This window comes from Thermobia domestica, chromosome 11, assembly GCF_964235325.1.
Source record: "Thermobia domestica chromosome 11, izTheDome1.hap1.1, whole genome shotgun sequence".
Taxonomy (NCBI): domain Eukaryota; kingdom Metazoa; phylum Arthropoda; class Insecta; order Zygentoma; family Lepismatidae; genus Thermobia; species Thermobia domestica.
The window spans coordinates 30669996-30693420 of record NC_137464.1 but is presented as its reverse complement, the minus strand read 5'-3'; the positions used below and the strand labels follow the sequence as shown (position 1 = coordinate 30693420).

At 37.4% G+C, this 23425-nt stretch overlaps 2 protein-coding genes across 7 annotated transcripts in view; one reads left to right on the top strand and one right to left on the bottom strand.

Moving 5' to 3' along the window:
- LOC145663997 (uncharacterized) overlaps positions 1-4407 on the bottom strand; it is an 89825-nt gene extending 85418 nt beyond the window's left edge. Inside the window, exon 1 of the mRNA XM_081730281.1 lies at positions 4225-4407. Within this exon, the coding sequence (XP_081586407.1) occupies positions 4225-4329 (105 nt within the window). The 5' untranslated portion in view covers positions 4330-4407. The remainder of the gene's footprint in view (positions 1-4224) is intronic.
- The window catches only part of LOC145663998 (uncharacterized), a 167782-nt gene extending 150208 nt beyond the window's left edge, over positions 1-17574 (top strand). For all 6 annotated transcript variants that reach the window (XM_081730283.1, XM_081730286.1, XM_081730288.1 and 3 more), the window contains 3 exons: positions 7233-7281; positions 14777-14875; positions 17219-17574. In XM_081730283.1, the coding sequence (XP_081586409.1) occupies positions 7255-7281; positions 14777-14875; positions 17219-17494 (402 nt within the window). In that variant the 5' untranslated portion in view covers positions 7233-7254 and the 3' untranslated portion in view covers positions 17495-17574. The remainder of the gene's footprint in view (positions 1-7232; positions 7282-14776; positions 14876-17218) is intronic.
- Positions 17575-23425: the final 5851 nt, after the last annotated feature.

The following is a 23425-nucleotide window of genomic DNA, read 5'->3' as shown; positions in this document are numbered from 1 at the left end:
GTCACTATCAGTGTCGAATTTATAGTTTTCTGGGTCGCTTAGGTGAACAGTGATACTTTCGATCTCGTTTAAATTCAAATTCAACCCGTAACTTGGGGGAAAGGGAGAAAGGGATATTTAAAAACGATCGAAAATGACCGATATTAGTGCTAAATCGGTCGCTGAGATGAACGGTGCCACTTCCGATGCCATGGCCCGTAACATGGTGAGGGAAATATATGTATATGATCGAAAATGACCAATATTAGTGTCGAATCCATGGTTTTTCGGGGTCGCCGAGATGATCAATGATCTTTCTGATGCCGTTTAAATCGATGCCATTAAAAACGAAAACAGCATATTTGACGGGTACTAAACACATGAGATACGGAGTTGTGCACTTAAATTTTCATATCAACCCAGCGAAGTGGGTAATGTATGCTAGTATTGCTATAAAAAGGGAATCATTGCTGGGAGTACGTAATCGTAAGGTCATTAGAACCAAGAAGTGACATGGGAGACCCAGGTTCGATTCCCGGAGGAAGTTCATGTGGTTCAGATCCCAGATTAAACTGTAAGTCCACGTCTTATATAGCCTTGCTGATGAAAGGGACGCTAAACTAAACATCAAATCAAATCAAAAACCAAGAAGTTAGCTCGTCTCTTTACAATTGTAACAATCTTCTTGAGTTGTTGCGTTTGGTTGTTAATGGTTCCAGTGAGTAATTTATATGCGAGCATGTGAAAGCGAGTGTTTTATGCATGAAGAATGGTTTAGCTTATGTAATAAAAATGTATATTTCAATTTTAATTTCTAGCTTTTTTATTTTTACATGTTTTGATGACTCTTAAAACTTAAACTCGACATGAAAACCAAGTTGAAATAAATCAATAACACTGAACAGAATCGCTTTTACTGAAAATTTTAGTTTTATGTAATTTTACCTATAAAACTTCTCACATGAACCTTGAACTAGATGAAAGCTTATGATAGACTTAACCTCATTAAACTACGGAGCTCGTACTTGGGATTTCTTGATGAGAGAATGTAACAACAAAAGTACAAGGATTTCCCGCGACATATGCCTTGTAACAATTTTTCCTCTTCAATCATGATAAGCTACACGAGATTGATAAAAAAAAGACGTACTAACTTCTAAGTAAACATAGTTTTCTTTTGTCTTTTGATTACACAGGTGGAAATTCAGGTTATAACTGATGCTATGGCATTGTATCAAATGCGTTTTTAAGACTATGGATATGCAATACAGAGTGTTACAGAATATAAGCTATATTTTTCAGAGCTGAAGGTAGTTTCTCATCATTATCACTGACAGGTCACTAGACTCGAATAGAGATGCTCCCATGCAGTGATATGTTCAGGGAATGGCCTAGGGGGGGGGAGGAATTCATCTTCCTGGAGCTACAAAATTTTACTTCCCGGTACTTTCCGCGGCGAAACCGGTTCTAGCCGGCCCTCGGGCAAGACCCAACCTACTGAACCCTTTCATCTGGCCCTCCTGCCCCTATTGAAAATATACTTCTTACATAATCTTAAACTGAATTGAAAATATTGCCTGGCTAGCTGATGTCCACCTTGGAAAATATCATTCGTATTAGAACATACACTGTACCATGGAACATTGAGAAACTAGTTCAGAACATGAAGAGTGAAATTCCCCATTAAAATGATAAATAAATAGATTTGTCTGCTTTTCTTTAGTAAATAATAATTTTCGTTACCATTATAACAGTTTTTGTGTTCCCATGATGTTAGTGTTCTCCATTAAATTTGGCCATTCGATTATTATGAAAATGTTATGCATTGTCTCATACGGCCCTTGACGCCAGTGAGTGCTCTGTGATTGGCCCACCCCCTGTTCCATCTTGCACATAACTGATGTATTAGTTATTAAGGTATGACTCTTTTCCTGTGATAGGCGACAAAGGTTGTTTGGTTGTACAGTGGACAGAAATTGCTTCACTTCTGGATGACGCCCATGACTTCATAAACAGATACTATACTGTATTGTTTATAGTCTTGTAAGGATCTTCTGACTAATAGGATAGACCTTGATGGAGGTGCCTAGTCCAATCATATTATAGTTCATCACCATATTATAGTTAATTTGCTAGCCAACCGTGAAGATTTTAGGGGAGGCAGTAAAAATTTAGGGGAGCCTGCCCCATGCCCCGTAGATACGGACCTGTAGATGACCGTAAGATGACAGTAAGATATATATATATACAGGGTGTTTCAAAACAACACCGACAACGTTTGGGAGGTCATTCCTGACACCAAGATAAGACAAAAAGTATAGACCAACCTGGGTGCACAAATGTTTCCTTTCGGAGTTACAGGCTGCCGAAAACGTAAAAACATTGAACTTTAAAGGTCAATAGATCCAATACTATGGGACCTACCGTAGTCGGGTCAAGACTTCACTTAGGAATTAGTATGTGCCCTATCCAAATATCCATGCTTCAGAATCCTGCGGTACTTCCGTAACAATGTTTATAGAGGTAGTTGGTGAGTACTTCAAGTTATATGCCCTTAGCCGAATTCCCTCTATAAAAATTGCTGCGTGAGTACCTTAGGATTCTGAAACAGGTATTTTTGGATGGGGCACATGGCAGGATTATAATAATAATAATAATAATAATAATAATAATAATAATAATAATAATAATAATAATAATAATAATAATAAATATTATAAAACTGAAATCTATTAGTTTTTATAATGACTATTTAGCACTGAGCATTATTGCTACCGCTGGAGGTGTTGACTGGTACAGCGTCTGGATTTTAACTAATTATTATTAAATTCTTCATGATTTTTAAATTCTAAAATTTCGCGACACACCTTAGGGTACTGCGTGACATACGAGTGTGTCATGACACATCAATTGAGAACCACTGATATAGGACGTTAGTCTTCTGCAAATCAGGCGCATCTGATTCCTACTCATTCCATCCGCGAAGGGTGGTTGTGGAATCGTAAGTTACAAGATATTTACCATAGTAAAGCGTGATTCAATCTCGTCCATATAATCTTAACTTGCTCTCCATCTGAAATTCGCACTCGGTTTTTGGTGGGACGGGTGGCTTAATGGTAGAGCGTTCATCTTTGGTGCATGGGGTCCCTGGCTGGATCCCAGCTTGAGCCAAGTAAACTTTACGATGGACAAATAGCGTGTGCGTGGGTTTTGTCGGGGGTTCTCCCATTTCCTTCCACTTTATTCATTCCACGATTTCATTCATTTCTCGTCATAACCGTCTCCTTTAGCCTAGCCGGCATAACTATGGGACGTAAAATTTACAGCTTAGATTTAACTTCATTTTCCGGTTCTTGGTGCGAATCCAGGTCATTTGAGTTTCTGGTATGCAATATTGTGTTTGTGGGTTCTCCTAATTTCTTCCCACATTGTCATTTCACCATTGTTTCAGACATTTGCCTTCTGCACTGGTTTAGTGAGCAGCATACGTGCTTTTCGTCCATGTGTTCCTGGATTCGATTACCGGTGGAGAGCATTTAATGTGTTACACTTATTCAGATTCCACTTTAAACTGTAGGTCTACGTCTTATATAGCCATGGATGTAAAAACGGTTGTTAAATTTTAAGAAATAAACAATTCATTTAAGTTCTCGCAAAAGAAATAGAAAATAAAAACATACTAAAAGTTACTGAAAAAAAATGAAATAAATAAGCAATAATAAAGCATAATATTTCAATCAATAATTATAATTTTATTCATTTCATGAAATTGCGTTTCTTCTTTCTTTCTTCAAACTTTCCGTCTCAAAGGGGAGTGTTAAAGTCAAACAATAATTAATGTGTTGGTCTTTCGTGTGCACTAAATTGTCGGTTCAGAAAACTAACCTGAATTAGCCCACTGGCATAATCGTGAGGCAATATCATTAAGTTATGTTTTCTTCTAAAATATTTTCATATTTTCTTACACAATTTTCAAATAAGAAATTCCATTTTTAATAATGTAAGATTATATCCAAACCGGATGTCTTTAGAATATTGTACTCAGTAAATTACAAACATTGAAGCAACAATGCAGTAAACTTAATTTCGCACTTGTCGAATTCACATACTGTAACAGTCAATTCCCCAAAACTACCGTACAAGATAAGAGGAAACCTGAATGAACCCAATACTTGAAATTAAGTAAACTACTTCATTATGATAAATATGTAAATGAATATTGTTCTACGGAAAAACAACACTTACGTGGAGACTGTCGTCACTCTCCTCTTCAGATCTATCTTGTGTCCCATATTCTGAAGGTTGCTGGGAGTTACTTGATTGGGCCGTAACGTGTTCTTTCTTGTTCATTGTCCATGGTTTGCCTTTGGGCTGTAGTGAAAGGATTCCCTCTGCACTTTCTCCTGCACTCACTCACTCTCTTATGTTTTAGTCTTTCTCCTTTATCCACTCACTTTTTCACAGTCCAACAGCCTTGCGCTCAACACTAAGACTACGTGATTTTACGAGAATATTTCTCCACTTGTACGTTGGAAAACAATCTGCATATTTTCCCACTTCTGCATACTACAATGTAGTCATAAACAGCAGACGTTTATTCAGTTTTTACTTCATTATTAATTACTTGATGAAAGAAAACGTTGATTTGTTCGTTTGATCGAAGTTTTAACGTTCGTTTTCAGAAAGCTATTTCAGATATTACCTACAGAATTTCTAATGTGGAGACAGTGACGGGTCTAGAAGGTAAAAACAGGGGGGGGCAGCCAGAACCCAGACAGACTATGATAGGTAATCATGAGATTACTATAAACTTTCAAAAATAAATAAATAATAGCTTCAAATAATTATTTTGGTCACTCAAAAACTGGGGACCTAGGACCCCCCGTCCCGGACTATATTCGCCACTGTGTGAAGAAGAAATTACATGTATCTTCACTGATTTGGGTTATTGAAGAACTATTAAAAGAAGCAACAAGATGAGTCGAAGTAGGGATACTATTGGAATGTTTGTTTATGAAATGAAGTGAGACAAATAAAATTTGCAATTTTACGTCCCAGGATTATGCTCTTTACCCTAAGAAGATGGGTGATAAGTGAAAATGAATGATCAAGAAATAAATTGTGGGAGGAAACGGGAGAATCCACTGACACGATGTTGTATATCACAAACGCAACTAGCCAGGGATTCAATCAGGAAACTGTCGTTCCAGAAAAATAACACAAAATCTTTCAGCGTTACCTCTCTCTGTTATGCCAGCGAAGCTAAAGGAGACGGTGATGATGAAAAATGAATTAACTGGTGGAATGAATAGTCTAAAGTGAGAGAAAAAGGGAGAACCCCCTAGAAAACCCACGCATACCGTGTTTGTCCATCACAAAGCTCACTTGGCGCGAGTTGGAATCGAACCAGGGTCCCTACACATCAGAGATAAACGCTCTATCACTGAGTCACCGCGCCCCCACTCTCGCACAAGGGACGAGCGCTCTCCACTAAACGCAATTCTGTTGAGTTAAAGCATATGGCATCTGTATTTGTGGCTGGTTCACCATATTGCTGAAATTCTAAACAACCCTAGTTCCGTTTCTTCCTTATATTGAATAAAAAGAAAACTCATACCTGTTCATTTAATAATAAAGGAGAATAAAACTAGAGTAAATGACCAACCGAGCAACGGTAACAGAAGTACACGCTGTTTTGAGTTTCGACTATTTTGTCAACAGTTATTGCCAGGTAGTGTAGTTGTTCCACCAGCTGTTGTTGTTTACTTGATTCAACAAATCAACAAAATGAATATGTATTAAAAGCAGCGTTCTCAATACGCACCATTAACATCACAAAAGAACACGCCGAGCCGGAAACCATTCTGACAAGCTTGTTATGTCACGCTTTCGCGTGAAAATCCCGTAATAAAAACTGTTCTACCTAAAGGCGTGACAGTAGGTGGGAAGCAATTTATTATTATTATTATTATTATTATTATTATTATTATTATTATTATTATTATTATTATTATTATTATTATTATTATTATTATTACTATTATTATTATTATTATTATTATTATTATTATTATTATTATTATTATTATTATCTGGCTTATTCATGTTTAAGGCTCCTAGTTCGAGTCCAAACCATGTGAGTTCGTGGCAAACATCGGGTCCGTGAGGTTCTCCCGTTTTCTCCACATCCTCGTACCACCAATTCTTTCATAATCATTTAATTTAAATATCCGTCTCCGTTAACCTGTATGTTATAACCATCAAAAAATTAAATTTAATCTTTTGATTTTATGTCCCACTACTATTCCCAGTAAAGCAGACAGTTGATGAATGAAAGTGAATGATCAAATAAATTGCGAACTATTATGGAATAAATACACTAATATTTCTTGTTAGGACATACAAAGATACATGAAATAAAAAAATGGAAAGACGTACGTGCACTGTAATTGGTTTCAGATTTTTCGTGTTATTTTTCATACTTTGTGTTAGAAGCTATGCAGATTTTAAATATAAATAAGCGTAATCGTGTAGCTAGTTATTTCACTTAGGTTGCCTCATAAGACAAGAATTGAGGCTGTTTCGTCTCGAAAAAATGTCATGAAAGTGATGTTTCGTCTCGGAAAGTGCATCTGTTTCTATTCGAAGATCTGTCTCGTCTCGTAATTCATTTAACGAGAAATTGGAGACCATAATTTCCTTTATATAACTCTTGTATGTTTCATTTTTTTCTCCGTAATGTTACTTCATATTTATGGAATAACAAGGCAGGCAAGGGGGAGAGGGGATAAGTTAGGCAAGAAGAAGTCTTTTAATAATTGTAAAACCAAATTGCAAGCAGCAGAAAGTGCTGTGTTGAAATTTTGATTAAGATTTTTTTTTTTTAAGTTAAGAAATAAAAATTATGGTCAAAAACGAATTGTTTTCCGTTAATTTCATTCCTAAAGAGTTTTCAAATTTGTGATAAAGAAAGTCTAACAAATTGAAGTTGTGTACTGTGTTTCCTGGATTTAAGAAAGAGAGAAAAAACTTAGATACAGTCTTAAAACCAATATTAGAATTAAAGTAACCAATAGAACAGTTAAAATTCTTATAAAATCTGAATGCAGACTTTTTATTTGTTTATTTATTACTTCTGATAGTATTGTATTTTAATTATCCTCGGAAAATTGAAAGCAATGAAATCCTTAATTTGTGCATAGCATTTATACTAACACGAATTAATCCTTTCATTTAAATTATTTGTTTTGCAGATTCGAATGTTATCTGACCAAGATGAAACGATTCAAGGAAGCTTTTCAGGTAAATATTGCACTAATATTGCATACTTACTATAAACATTAAGGGAGTAATACTAAATTTCTTAACATAACTCGGCTACAGTGTTTATTAGGTTTAAGCATTAATTATATCATCGTTAACATGAACATGAAAATGATCAACGCGCGTAGCGTAGTTACTAATGCTCTCATTTTTGGTGCGAGTGGTCCCGAGTTCGATTCCCAGTGGAAAGGTTTAATCTTTATGCGCAACGCAGGGATTTGAATGAAATTGTGGACGCTCAGTTTCGGAGCCATGGTGACCCCCTAATTATCACAGAGTAATGAGTGATACATCGTTGAAAAGCTTATGAAACACTGATTCCAACAAGGTAACACTTGTGCCATTCTTGCCCTATTCGTAGAAGAAGAAGAAGAAACAAATTCCTTTAAAATATGCAAATAGAATTTGAAGAGCCCTGGCAACTATTAAAGTCACTCTACACTGACAAAATGAAACTAATATGTAGGAAATATACTTGTGACAATAATATAAAAAATAATGACCATTGCTGCAATACAAAGCGAGATAAAAGTTCAAAGCAATTTTTTTATAAAAACGCCCTGTATATCATTTTCGAAGGGCTGTTGCAGACCTTCATAATGTCGGCCCTGGCGACACCCCCACGAGGGACGTACGCAGGGGGTGGGACCTGGGGGTCCAAACCTCCCCGAAATTTCGACTTTTGTATAAATTTAGCCTAATTTTAGGGGCAATTTTAGGAGTTTTAATATAAAATATCCTCATATTGAGTTTGGACCCCCCGAAATAAATTCCTGCGTACGCTACTGCCCCCCACTACAGTACCATGTTATATGAACACCATTTTTTTCATTATTGTCTGTAGCAAATACAAAGTAAGTATTATACTTCTAGATCAGTTCAGTGAAAAGATGTTTTGTATGGAACCACCCAGAAAATAAACGAAATTTACGTTAAAAAACTGAGACTCAAAAACATGCCCAACTTTGCCCCTCCTCCCATATAAGCAACAAGTAGTTTCGCAGGCTATTAGCGTGTAGTGGATGACTGTACGCTCAAGGGGATAATGGTTCCTCAAAAAGCCTGATGCAAAAAATAAAAAGCACGAACTTTTCCCTCCCCCTCTCCACTGTGGTACCTTACACATACATAAAATGCATATCTGCGGAAGCTTCATCCTTCAGGAAAGATACAAAATTGTCTTCCTAATTAAATTAGGGACTGAGCTATTAAGGTTTAAATCCTTGAGGCAGCAGTTGCATCCTTCGGCGTTTAAAGATTAGAAGTCTTTTTAGGCCAGGCATCCTGAGTGTGAGGTTTTCCTCATTCATACCAGGCAAATGCGGGGATGATACCTAAGATAAAGGTCCAGACCGCTTCCTTCCTTCTCCATTTCTCCGGATGGTGTGATCACCGAGGAACCTCATATATGACGGGGTTAAAAGACTGTAGATAGGTCTACAGTAATGCCCAGAAATATAATTCCTAATTTCTTTTTAAAAATATCAATTAAAAAAAAAAGAATATTCTGAAATACCTTTGAACTGAAAGGGGCAAGGCCCTGAAAGTGGGTATGCAAGCGATCATAAATTCAGATTGTTAATAATAGTATTCCATACATCATCGATTTTTTTTTTTTTCACGTAAATTTCTCGTTTTGGCATGTGCTAACTGAGAGTTTTGCTTCTAACAATCTGGTTGGGTGAATTATTCCTCAATTTACTGCAGGGGCGGATCCAGGGGATTTTTTTCCTTATTTTATATATAAATAAAACCCACCCCTTCTTCTTCTTAAAAGTAGCTCTAAGTATTAGTACTACGACCCACCGCCCTCCCCCAGAAGTCTATCCTGGGTCCGTCCCTGCTTTACAGTTTAGGTTCTCTTGATAATACGGATTACAATCGGGAGATCCTGAGTTCGAATCCGATGGCTGGCCATTCTCATTGAAGTTCTGCAGAACTTTTCCTTATTTCAGTCAAGCGAATGCTGAATACCTTTAAATGAAATGAAATGAAATGAAATCTTTGAGTTTTACATCCCACGTTATGCCGGCTAGACTAAAGGAGACGGTGATAATGAGAAATGAATGAAATGGTGGAATGTAGAAAGTGGGAAGAAACGGGAGAATCCCGAGAAAACTCACGCACACTAGCGTCCACCACAAAGTTCACTTGGCGCGAGCTGGGATCGAACCAGGGACCCCATGCACCAGAGCTGAACGCTCTACCGCCACACTACCGCCTTCGGTAGCCAGCTCCCCCATTTGCTCGGTCTACATCTTCTCACCTCATATTTCACCCGTTGCTTCCGTTCTTTGCACAGCAAGAATACATTTATGCCATCATTCTTTGCGAAAAATTAAAACCCCTTTTATCTTAGAGTACGTATTTGAATCAAAATGAAATTATAAAAAACCTTGTCGACCTAAGTGCTGACTGACTTTGACTGCTGACTTTATTATTTTCCCATGACGATATGGTCATCTTATTACAGTTGTAACTCCCATCCTTTTTCTTCTCACCTATGTTTGTTCCTCATAGGGAAATAATTGACCTAACAATAAAGGCCGATGAAACACGTCTTGACTTATTTTAAATGAAAAGTTTAAATACCAAATTTAATGTCTTTAATCTTAAGATGGGTTGCCACGTTAGAAGAACTTGTAGCTGTCATAAAAAAGTCGTGAAACCCTACCATATTTCACCATGTACACATAGTCTTGAAAGGGTCATAAAACTTTTTTTTTTTCATCTTGCAAAGAGTTGAACAGTGTGCAACATTCTGGGAAGTCTTGCTTGCTACCTGCTATCGCCCTCCCTCTACCATAAAGGAAAAACCAGTTTCGCCGCTTCCGAAACGAGGGATTCTTTTGGACAGGGAGGGGAAGCGCGCCAAAATACACGTTTTTACTGAGGAGGTTCACTGTTTGTGCGCTAAAGTGCAGAGCTGCATGTGTGGAGACACCATTCTTGCTTTCAAGAAGTTGTAACATCTAAATAGTAAATAGAAAGATCGGGTTGCAAGTTTTTTTTTTTTTTAATGACAGCTACAAGATTCATTTAACGTGGCAATGTGGCCTTAAGTAATTTCGAAAAAAAAAACTGAAATGAAATTTTTTTCTTTATGTCCCACGTTTATCCCCATCAGGCTAAAGAGGACGGATGATTGAAAGCGAATGTTTGTAAATTTAACTTTGTTATTTTCTCCCTCCGCGAATCGAACCTGGGACCATATGCACCAAATGCACTAGATCACGAGGAGGACTAAAGGGATTTCAAGATGTAGCCATCATCTTTTAAGAATTGCAACCCTCATTCTTTTTCCTTCGCTCCTTTCTCGGTCCTTTGTAGAGGAAATATTAAACAAAGCGCTGAAACACGTCTTTAATTATTTCGCTATTAATTTCATTAAATTTTGTAGTTTCAAAGGAATAACGCCAAACTCAGTGCTCTTCATGATTTGTTTGACTTTGCGCTGCCCGGGAATTAACAGGGGCAATGCCGAAGGTGTTGCTCTTCGTTATTTATTTCACTCATCTCTTTATTTCCAAAAGGGCAACGGCAAAGAAGTTGTTCTCCTGTATTCATTTCACTTGTTGATGTCCGGAAATTGATATGGGCAACGCCTAGGAGTCGGGACAGCAGCGCCTCTTTGTTATTTGACTTATTCCTTTTCTTTCAGTGAAGAAATGGAGGTGGAATCACTGAAGGCATGTCAGTGTCAGAGTGGGAAGGATTTTTATCCTTACATTTTCATTGAAATGCGTATCTTAAGGAGTTCACATACTTTCCATACACCTATTTTCCCCCTGCAAAGAGGGGACATTTCAGCTAGTTTATATATAACAAGAAAAGAAGAGGAAAAAAGCGAAACAAGGAACATACGGGGCGGTCCAGAAATAAGCGTACCCCACCTTTAGTTTCAACAGTATAGTGTTAGTTATGGTAGAATGTCTGTACACAGTTACCTTGAAGTCTTAATAGTCTTAAGAGTCATAAACATCGGTATGATCACCATCTATGTCGTAACACAGCCGAATTCTGTGCCAAATTCTTGCAAATGTTTTGCGGAGATACTCCGGAGTCACGAGGGTGAAGGCATGTTTCACAACTGCTCGTAATTCCTGCGTTGTGTGATATCGAGTGTTTCTTACTTGTTCCTTTATGAAACCCCAGAGAGTATTGTCTTGTGTCGTCAGATCGGGACTTCTTGGAGGCCAGGCAAAGGGAGCTGGTGAAAATGCACAACCTCTTCCAATCCAGCGGCCAGGAAACGTCTGAATCAGGTAATTGCGCACGTGAATCGCGAAGTGCGCTGGTGCTCCATCCTGCTGTATTACAACAGTGTCTTTGATACCATTTTCTTCCAGTTGAGGCACCAACCACTCATTAACCATCTCCAGGTAAGGATGTCCATTAACATTGGCTTCGAAAAAGTAAGGCCCAAAAATGTGTGTTGCACTCATTCCAGCCCATACCATCACATGTGGTGGGTTTCTCTCCATCTCTTTGTAAAACCGGAGTTTTTCCTTACACCACATTACAACGTTCCGAGAATGCATACTCCGGTAGATAGCACATTCGTCTGTGAAGAGGATTGCACCACAGAATCGTTTGGAAGAGAATGCCTTAAGGAGAGTTCTGCATTCCTCTTTCCGCGCATCCATGTTAGCGTCACTCAGTTCATTCACATGCATTGGATGGTAAACCTTCAATTCTAGATCTTCTTTCATGTGTCTCATCATGGTGGTGTGAGGAATACCAAGCTCCGAAGACTTTTTATGTGTTGATTTTGAAGGCGACTCCTGCACTGATGCTTCCACTTTTTGGCACGTTTTCCTCCGTTTTATCGGTCGACTGCCTCGGGGAAGATCTTTCACACTGCCCGTAGCAAATGCACGGTTTTCCCACCCCAACATTGTTGCTTTTCTTGGTGGATTAATACCAAAGCGGTCTGTAAATTTCGCTTTAACACTTTCCATGGTGTCACCTGTGTAATGCCTTTCGTGAAGCCAAACCGCAAAACTGATCTTTGTTCAATGCTATATGGACTTTGATCACACATTGTTGATTTTTCCAAGTTTACTGCAAATAAGTGTTACCAAGCAGAAAACAGCAGAAAACAAATGAACATGGATAGCAATGTTGCCAGACAATGCCAAGCAATGTTCCCAAACAAATGTGAGTAAAGCCTAAAACGGTCAAAGAACACCTATTAGGGGTACTCCCACTTCCGGACCACGCTCTACAAACAGATCTGAAGAAAAAATCAGTAGAATCAGACCATTAAAACTTCAGTTCATTCCAAAGAAAGGAGATGCAACCCTATATAATTCAGTTGACTAAAAACCAAACTGGCGCAGGTGTTAAAGAAGCTTTTAAACCGAAAACAACGTGTAAACGATTAACAGCTTAAAACAGACATAATGGCCTTATGGAGAGTCGTTTTAACGTATGATTAGCGTCATACTAAAGGCCTGACTACTGCAGGAGACATGTTAGTCAAACTCTTTAGTATGACACTAATCACGCGTCAGAACGACTCTGCATAAGGCCCAATTTGTCCAGAAAGAATTGTGGAATCACAGTTTAAAACTTGTATGTTAGCATTGTCGGTGTATATGTACTACAAATATAAGTAAGTAAAAGTAAGTCTGCTTATTGTTGTATATTGTTACTGTCTAATCGTTGAATTGTTATACAAGATTTGATTGTAAAGAAGTGCATCCATGGTTGTGACTTTTTAAAATTTGTTAACCGATTTCAAAATTCTTTTTGTAAATGATAGCTGCATTTCTCCTCTACGTAATGCACTTGTTTCCCTTGTTCTCAGATGTCATTGGCGTGTTCAAAAGTGAAGAATATGACGACCGAAATGGAGGTGAGGTTGAAGCAGCGAGTCGTCATTCAGTTCCTGACAGCTTAGAGTTTCGAGACTATCAAAATTCTTCGCCGATTAACAGTTCTTTAGCGACACTACCGATGACATTATTACGGTGAGATGGCGGGCCAGGCAGTTGAACCTGGCTACCTATAGTGTGTTTGATAATCCAATAGTGGACGACCCTTCACTGCATCAGATGAGCAGCATTGAAATCGTGTTGACGAAATGACTCGCGGTAACCGTTGAATCAAACAGCAACAGATCACCACAAAACTCAACATTTCCCAAGAAAGAGTGCGCTTTATCGTATCCGAGGTGCTGGGGTACCACAAAGTGTATGCTTGTTGTGTCCTGCGGATGCTGACGCAAGAACTCAGAGTGCAGTGGATCACTTGACCTGCTACAAGCGTTATACTTTTCTCCAGCGCATTCTCACGGTGCATGAACTACGGATGCATAATTTTGATCCAAGAAACAAAAGAAAATCGTTGGAGTGATGCCATAGTACATCTCCACGTCCAAAAAATTTAAGGTGTTCCACTCTACGGGGAAAATCATGCTGACCGTTTTATGGGATTTCCAAGGTGTCGTCCTTATTGACATCTTGAAACAGGTAAAAATGATAAACTCTGAACATTATGTGGAAACGTTGGAGAAACTTTGCGCCCGATTGCGCCGCATCCGAAAGCATGTGATCCTGTTCTCCAGCACGGCAACGCCCGTCCGCACATGAGTCGCGAAATACAAGAGGAGTTGCGACGCATACAGTTTCAGGAGGTTCTACACCTAACACTGTACATCTTCGCCCTTGTACCTTGTGACTTTCACCTCTTCCCAAAGAAGAAAGAGCAACTTAAGGGACATCACTTTCGTTCTGACGTTGAGGTGAAAGCTGCCATCCAATCCTGGTATCGACAAAAGGAACGAGATTTCTTCTGCGACAGGTTTGCCAAGCTCGTCACACGTTCGTGCATGTGTGTGGAAAAGGATTGGGATTACGTTGAGAAGTGAATAGTGTGTTTCGTAGAGGACAAATGTACCTATCAGATACAAAAAGGAGTTTGAAAATCGGTTAACAAATAAAAAAAGAAGTTACAGGTATGAAGGTATTTCTTTTCACTCAACACTCGTCTGTACTTTTACGTACTAATTATATATATGTTGTCTAGTGTCAGTGTAGAGTGCTGCCAAAATTCTGTCTTAAAGTTTTGAAAGCAAATGAATAAATAAATCATAACTTGCATTTGAACTCATTCGTAATAGTCCACGCCCCATGAAGATCGGGATCTGACTAAATGTCTTTTAATTCGGTAGTGTGTACCCAGCACATTACTTCCCATCCTAATTACTTCTGACTCTCTAGACCAGAGTTCTCTACCTCTTAATTATAATGTCTTCCTATCTCTCATTTCTTTCGTTGTTGGCTCAACACCGAAAATTGTGTACTAAAAAGAATGATAATGGTCGAAAGTGAACCAAAGTAACTGTGTTATCTATAATGGAAAAGACAAGGATTAAATGTATTTGTGTTTGGCATATTGAGTGCACGCTTATCAAATTCTGTGTATGGTTCCATGTACGTATTATAATCATCATATTATTCTTTTATAGATAAAGTTACCAACTCTATATCCAGAGGCAGCACCACACGAAGGTTCTCAAGGAAAATCTGTAAAAATTCTTGAAGAAACTGAATCTGAAAGTTTAATGGTAAGTTTTTATATACGAAAGGCAATATGAGTCACGTGAGACATCGTTTCATTCTCTCTCTTAGATTTGGGCTCAAATAACGAAATTTAGAATCTGTTTAGATAGTAGGACCTCAGCAAACGACTTTAAGGTCTTCTTTACATAGATAGTTCAACAAACGATCCCACCTCATATTGAATTGATTCAAGTGAATAAATGTAGCAAGAATACTAAAGTTCATCTCTCTTTATGTCCAACAGTACGAAAGAAACAGATATAGCATATCTACGGATACTTGATTTCTGAGAAACTGCATTAGGTAAAAGCAACATTACATTAGGATCTATTTGCAACAGTTTTTATCTAGAATAAATCTTCTCTAGTTAATATATTTTGCATTTGTCGATCTAATTGCCTTTTATACTAAATATTTAAAAAAAAAATTTCATTGTCAAATTTTGTCAGCTACCAAGTCATCATGGTTGAACTATACTAATATTCAAATTATCTTTTTTCTTCCACTCCTAGCTCCATTTTTTATGTCATTAGTCAATTCCATGGAGACAAAGTGTGATAATAAATAGTGATTTCGTCCAATTGATTTCCACCTTACGCTTATACAGTAGAATGAGAATAAGTTTGCATTTTGTGTACAAAAACTTTGATTTCATTGATTCTAGTGGCGGTGATACCAGATTCTGTATGGAATAGTATCATGACTTTTCCGACATCAAATCTACTTTTAATTTTCTTATTAATTTTTGTTCATATTTGTCACTACTAAGCCGAGTATTTCAATTTTTTAATCTTCTCTTCATTGTTATTGATTATTATAATTCTATTATTATCATATTTTGTTTTGTCTAAAGAGTCTGTTTAATCGATCAATCGAATCTCAGTGGCAGCGAGGTTTATGTCCTGTTCCATTGCGGCAGTGATGTATGCAGAATTTCGGCGTCGTTTTAGTCTTAGAGATTCTCTCTGTGTATGGTTTAGCTAAATGTGAATTTTAAGTCATGCTTGATAGGTGTGTCAATTTAAAGACATTTTTAAGCTTAGCCTTCTATTAAGTATTAGTGACAAGTCTGAAGCAAGCTTGCAATTGAGAAACCAGCAAGTTTGTTTGCAATAGCCTTAGTTAAATCTGCAGTCATGTAAATGCAAGATTCTGGCAAGCCTACAGACTTAACCTTGAAAGACTGAATGAATAACACTGACGCATGTGAACTACTTTTATAATATCCATTATGATTAAAAAAAAAAAAAAAAAGAATGACCCTCAACTCATTAGGAAGGACACCCACTGTTTTTAGTCTTACTCCCAATTCTTCATTTTCATACCACCAAAAAAAAAAAAAAATCGATTTTAATTCGTTTTATTAAAGCATTGTTTTATTTATTTTTTAAAATAGTTATTTTCTTTTTCGGATCAAAAGATCCAATATATTTCAGGCAAAAATTTTCTTATAGACCTTAAAACTGGAGAACTACACATAGTGTAGTCAAACCCAAAACTATCAGTTAACTCAGTGTGATGTGCTTATTACGTAGAGAATACGAAAACTCGATTTAGGGGTCGTTCAAAAATTTTGTGGTCCCTGATTAAAAAAAAAAAAAAAAAAAAAAGATCCATTACATTTCATTCAAAAATTTTCTTGTAAGCCTTATGTCTAGAGAATTACATATAGTATCCTGATCCAAAAACTATTATTGGGCAACAAAAAAATTTTCTTGTAAGCCTTAAATCTGGAGAACTGCGTATAGTGTAACCAAACACAAACTATTAATTTAACTCAGTATGATGTGCTCTTTCCGAAAAAAAAAAAAAAAAACGAAAACAATTTAGGGCCATTCAAAAATTTTGTGACTCTTGATCCAAAAAAATAATTATTGGCTAAGATCGCAATCTTTTGATCCATTTTCTTTAGTTCATTTCTAAAATTCTTTTTTCTGTTTTCAACACAGAAGTCAAATACTTTGATTTGTAGGCTTTTTCTTATGTTTTCCACTGCCTCTCAGCTATGCCACTCTTTGGTAGAGATTTATTTTTTAAAAAATAATAGAATTTTGTTTTTTCGAAACATTAACATTATAGGGGAGAAATTACCAGAAAAGATGTATTAACAAAAGATTAGTAATTTTTGGATAGATCTCAGACTATCCCGAACATGATTTTTAAAAAATCAAAAGAAAAGAATAGAAAAGAAAGAAAGAAACGTTTATGGTGTTTTTAATTATGGTTAACTTGATTTCAGTGTGTAAGAAACGAAATGCTCAAGTTTACTTTTAAAATGAATTTTATACACATCAGTCTAACTTGCAGAAAGGTTTGTTTTAATTTTCTTGTCTTGTATTCATGTATAGAGAACCATACCATCTACAAGTGCCGGAAGGCCACATTGTGCTGGACCCTTGCCTGAAGAGGAGGCTGTTACTAATTTCAGTGAAGTTGGTTCTGTGGGGCGAAGGAGTCGAGACCGACCGTTGACGCCATGTGGGACTTGTGAATCAATTCATGTGATGAGACAGAAAGCACCAGCTGGTCATTCACAAAAAATGAAATATTGCGAAATTCTAATGGTTCTGTTTGTCTTATGGATTATTATATATGTACCTCTCGCCCATTTTAATGTAATCTAATATTAGTATTAAAATAGTTATATAATAATTCTTTCATTATGCTTGTATTGCGTTATTATTTAATAAAGACAATATGTTTGATACAACTTTCAAAGTTAATTACGGGAGAGTAAAATACCTTAAAATGCCTATGGAAGGTGACCGTTACCTTACTTTTCCTCTAATCGTATAGTTTAGCACGTACTTGTTAAGATTTGTCAGCATAAGGTTACGTACAGTCTCAGGGTAAGGGCCTGTTCCACAGAAATATATTATTGGTATAGAGATGATAAAAATCACATTATTTGCAATTTCATGCATCATATTATTATAACCAAGGATGTTATAAATAGAGGATCTACCCATATGTATCTTCATCCTATTAAATCGATGAAGCCAAAAACCAACCGACCATCTGATTGGTTACTCTCGTCTCTGCCATTGTCTGATTGGATACTTTCGTTTCCGCCATGATTGTTGGCTCAAAACATTGCGATCCTATTGAGCGGAATGGGCAGAGTAGGGGTGACGAAACTGTGACGCATGGCTTCAAGATTTTGTTGTAAGGTCAGATCCTCTATTTTATAAGATCCTTGATTATAACGGACCTCATTTTGGTATTCGGCCAAATGCAAGGAGATGCAGATATATACAAGTAGTGTCACAAAATGGTTATTTTCAACTCCTAAAGTAGCATCCTAGGAAGAAAAAGAATTTCGAGAATTATTTATTTATCACCAAAGATGTTTTATATTCTGAAAGGCCATATTGTACCGCGTGCTTATGTACACAAGCTATGCCATGTACTCTTGTTTGTAAACATCACCAGATGGATTTACTACACACCATCTGTAGGGATTAATACAGGGTGCGGCAGGACCAACTAAGCAGTTTTAAGGAGCAATAAAAAGTAAATCTGGATATATAGAGAAAAAATGTTTTTATTTTCTAAATTAGTACAATATACCATTTTACATTAATTTAGTTTTGAAAATAATGTCTTCAAGATGGCGGCCGTTAGCATCAATGTATTGTTGTAGACGATCCCTGAAGTTTCGAGCAGCTCTTGCACACATATCGCGGGGTACGGCATTCACTTCGTCAATAATCTGCTGTGTTAACTCTGGTAGGGTGTGAGGGCGGCTTTTGAAAACTTTTTCCTTCATATATCCCCAAAGAAAGTAGTCACAAATGTTCAAATCTGGTGACCGCGCAGGCCACTCGACATCACCACTCAAAGATGGTTGTGTAGTGATCACAGATCTGTTGTTTTCATAATAAGCGCGTAAGGCAAAACGACGAGGTGCACCGGTCCGGACCATATTAGCTACTGAAATGGGGTCAAGAAAGGTAGACCACGTGCAACTGCCTACTCCCACCACAGCTCTCGCGGTAATCGATAGAAACTGCTTAGTCGGTTCTGCCGCACCCTGTACGAGCAGCAGATAACGGACCACTGGCACTTCCTACGAAGCACATGACGACAGGACAGTAGCAGCGCTGCCGCCGCTCTGGACGCCCATAAATTGGACAGGACCTAGTAGACCAGTACTAGTTCTCTGCTGTCCCTCCTACTGCTTGCCTTGGAGCATTAGGAGTAACCTATCCCGAAAGTTTCTAGTCTGCTTCGAGACTCTCGGCTATTTAGCTTTCCTCCTGACTTGGACTCTGACGGAAATAAATACGGTTCAGCAAAACATAAATCCTGTGTTCAAGTGTTGAAGTTGTTGTTAGTACTTGCTACATCCTGTGTTAATATTACAATGCTCGGTTTGATTTAGGATTCCCAACTGCTAAATTTTCACCAGATAACGTCGTTAACCCTTCAAATCTGAGATTAATTATAGTTACTACTTTATTAAAATGTGCAATATTCAATTAGTTGTAAACATAAATACATACTCGGAAGACACTGATGCTCAAATGTTTGTGTCGATCAGTATCTTAGTTGCTCTATATCCATATTCGCCTGCTTTCATATTGCTGCCATTAAACTTTGATATCTACTTTCCTCTTCCTATCTAAGTTAAATGTCAATTCCATCCCCAACGTCGAAGAGTTGTATGTGAATCTTTTCCACAGTTGAGACCATTGTCTTAAGATGCCTGTAGTAACTACTTAACATACAGTATAACACGGTACTTTGGAGGATCTCAAGCAGAGGATCTAAATCCTCTGAGACGCCCTGAAAAATTTCAAAATAAACAAGTCTACTCGTTGTGACAACTGTTATATGGTTGAATCCTGTCTCCAAGGGATGACCTCGAATTGCGTGGATGGCGACTCAGCCAGGATGTTGCTAAGGGGTGCTGAGACTCTTGGCTGGTACCCTGGTTGTGTTTTAGCCAAGGTATGTGATCACCATAACTGGAGAAAATTTCAGTGAATATCTAGTGACAAATAGGTGAATCAAAATTGTTAGGGAACCCGTTTATGCAATAATGATGCAATCAAAACGTGATAAAATTGAATTGGGTGAAATTGACATCCAAACGAAGTTTGGTTGTAGCTGTGAGCCTGAAAAACCAACAACAAACTGATGATTGAGTGTAGTAATTGTGCACTTCTATTTCATGGTAATTGCCTTAAATTAGAATGTTATGAATGCCTGCCTTCACAAGGAAATCCTTGGTTGTGCGCCGGTTGTCAGACTGTTGCCTGTGAGAATAATGAACCCTGCGAGAATACTGAACGATTTGATGCGGTACCTGCTATGGCCGGAAAATCAAGGACGAAAGAGCAGACAAAATTCAATTGTCCCCGAAATTGAAATTGTTTATGAGGTTATTAACAAAACATATAGACGACAGGTTAATTGACCGGAAAACTATGAAAGAGAAAATGCGACATAACCATGAAGAAATAAAACAGGAGACCTTCGTACAGGCACGTAGCCAGGATTTCGTGAAAGGGGGGGGGGGGGGTCCGTAACATGAAATACTGTGATCATCACACCAGGGGCTAGATCATTCTAAAGTATTTTACTGTAACATATATTCTTTCGTTTAGCCAGGATTTCGTAACAGAGGGGGGGGGGGGCGAGACATGAAGTTCTGAAGGCCCAAAAGCTCCATCAATCTAAACTACTTTACTATTAACAAACATTGGTTAGTTAGGACAATAAAATGAGAATATGTTGGTAAGTATTTTAATAACAAACTATGAAGAAATCTCGAGTAAAATAATAAGAAAACGTATTCAAAAATATTTTACAATATTTACGTCCTTCCTCTCTTTATTCAAATATAACAATTTTCCTTTCATTATGACCTCCACTATTATAAAAAGTACATATACAATCATGTCTTGTAAAATATTTTACAATATCTGCGTTTCTTTCTCTGTTGAATCAACTGTTAACAACTTTTTTCCACATAAACTTTTGTTTTTATTATTCTGTCAACTACTGTCTGTTCCAAATGACAGGTCAAAGGAGCAGTAGAAAATTGCTTTTGAAATAACTTGTTTGATACTGCAAGGATGCGATGACAAAAAATTATGATAAAAAATGTTCACGCTGTTACACAACGGCACTATGCTTTCGGAAGCTTGAAATCTCCCTGACAAGTAGCAGAAATTCTGAGAATTCAGTAACTTTTCTAGAAATTTCAAATTCCCTGACTTTTCCAGGTTATCTCGCTCACCTCCCCACCATGTATTGAAAGTAATACAGATCTCCTCATAAAAAAGAGTAACCATGATCCTTCTTTTTCTCATTTCATTTTGTTTCATCCTTCCTTAAGTTTTTTTCATTTCTAGTCTCGAAGGGGGAGTCCGGACCCCCAGGACCCTCCACTTTGGCTACATGCCTGCCTTCGAGTTTAAGTAATATCTTTGAGTCTACTGAAGGAAAAGAACCAAAACGAAGCAACGGCAGTATCAATGTCCGATTTAATAGATGTGTCTCCTGAAGATGTGAATAAAGAAGATGAGATCGAGATGGGAAATTTAAAGATCAAGGATGAAAATAAGATAGAAGTGAGAATTGTGGAGTATCGTCACGAACGGATGAGGAGAATCAAATGGCGAGTTCGAAGAAAAACAAAATATTACAATAATATCGTCACATGAGAACCAGATGAACGTAACTCCAAAAAAATGCGGTTTTCATTTTCTTCATATTTGGACATAATTTTGAAAGCCTCACTTGGTGTAAATGGAACGGAACGCCATTTGTTCTCCTTGTCGATCATCTGTTGTAATGTAGCTCAATTACCATCTTATTAAAAACATATCTTTCTAAGAAAATAATATTTTTTGTCCTCTCGCCTGTAAACCTACGAAAATGGAGTTACGATCCTCTAGTTCTCATGCGAAGATATTACCATGTGTGTTCTTTGTTAATATTACAATGTTTGAGTAATTGATGTAGGATATCCAGTCGTGGGCGCTCAATAAGGGGCAGGCTCACGAAAATATGTCTGTACGATTATAACAACTTAAATTTCTTAAGATTTTCTTCATACAAATAAAAAATACCAAAGTTAATATAGCAACCAGAGAGATAGCCCCTAGAAAATTTTCTTCGTGCGCCCTTGTCTCCAGTTGCTACGTATCCACACCACATATGTATATACAATACACCACAGAACTACGAGGACCGCAACCAAAGGATCTGCAGGAATGTGTTAGCGACATCCTGGAAAATATTATATTAATCAACTTTACTGGTGGCGTCGAGTCCTGTGTGGTTGGATTCGATATCTGATGGCGGTAGCACTATTACAACTATACACGGCAAATTAGAAATAAGATCACTAGCATTTAAAAGAAAAAAATACTTTAACCACTGTTTTTGTATTTCTGTTTCATTTAAATTCGTACTTCCCTACCACAATGCAGTTAGTACTTCCTATCTCAATGGAACTCGCTCTTGCCTACCTCAGTGGACTCTTCCTCGCCGAACCCGATGGAACTTCGGCTTACTTGCTTGCCTATTTCAATGTAACTTGTCCTCACTTTGCAATTTTTGAGGATCACCCATCGTAAATCGAACCCGAGACCATGGGAAAATCAAACCAATTATTACATGTCAGTAGTTCTGATCTTTACGTTTGTTTGATGCAATGATGGTTTCAGAAGATTTCCTTACCGGGTGTGTTTTCGATAAACGGGGTGAGAAAGTAATACTGCGAAAATATTGGTTAAGCTCGGTAGAAGAAATGCCCCGAGGGTTCCCCTCCCCCGAGTCGTCCTTAAAATCATCTCTGCACGAATAGATGGAGGATTAACAACAAACTAAAATAAATTCGTTTATATAGGTAAAATCAAAAGTCTCTAATTTATCTTGAACCTTAATAACCCATAAATGGTCCGTTATTAGAGGATTTTGACTCATCCAGAACAGTGGACAATTATACGTTTTGCCACATTGTTGGTGAACTTAAGCTGTTTGACGTTTCCTCACGTGTGCGCTCGGAAAGCGGTTCCACGAATTGTACCGAAGTCTTCCGATGTAGTGGAGCTCAAGCAAAATATTTCTATGATTGGTTTAGAGCTCAAGCTTCACGAGTCATCGCAATCACTTCAGTACTTCAGTATTCAAACTACAAGATGGCAACAAAATATCCTCTCCTGCTTTGATAAACTTTGCTTATATTGCTGTTATCTTTCAGGGATAGAATGTAAACTGAGGTAAGCTTGTAGAGTCAGCTACAAGAGTTCTTTCCGATCGGTAAAATTTATTTTGGGAATGATTGTGGTATGGCTGGAAGTACAGACAATTACATTCTTTTTAATTTACTGAGAACTGTACTCAAATTGTCCTTCCATTCTAAAGTTCTTTACGAAACTACTATCCATTTCATAAAGATAGGCCCCTGACTTCGCGGTACTCCCCTGACGTTCACTCAAAACTTATATTGCATTGTCGTACCTCGTTGGAATTGTTGGAATGTTATCTTTTCAACACTTAACGCATAACAATTTTCTTTGTACTGTGTAGCGAGAAAA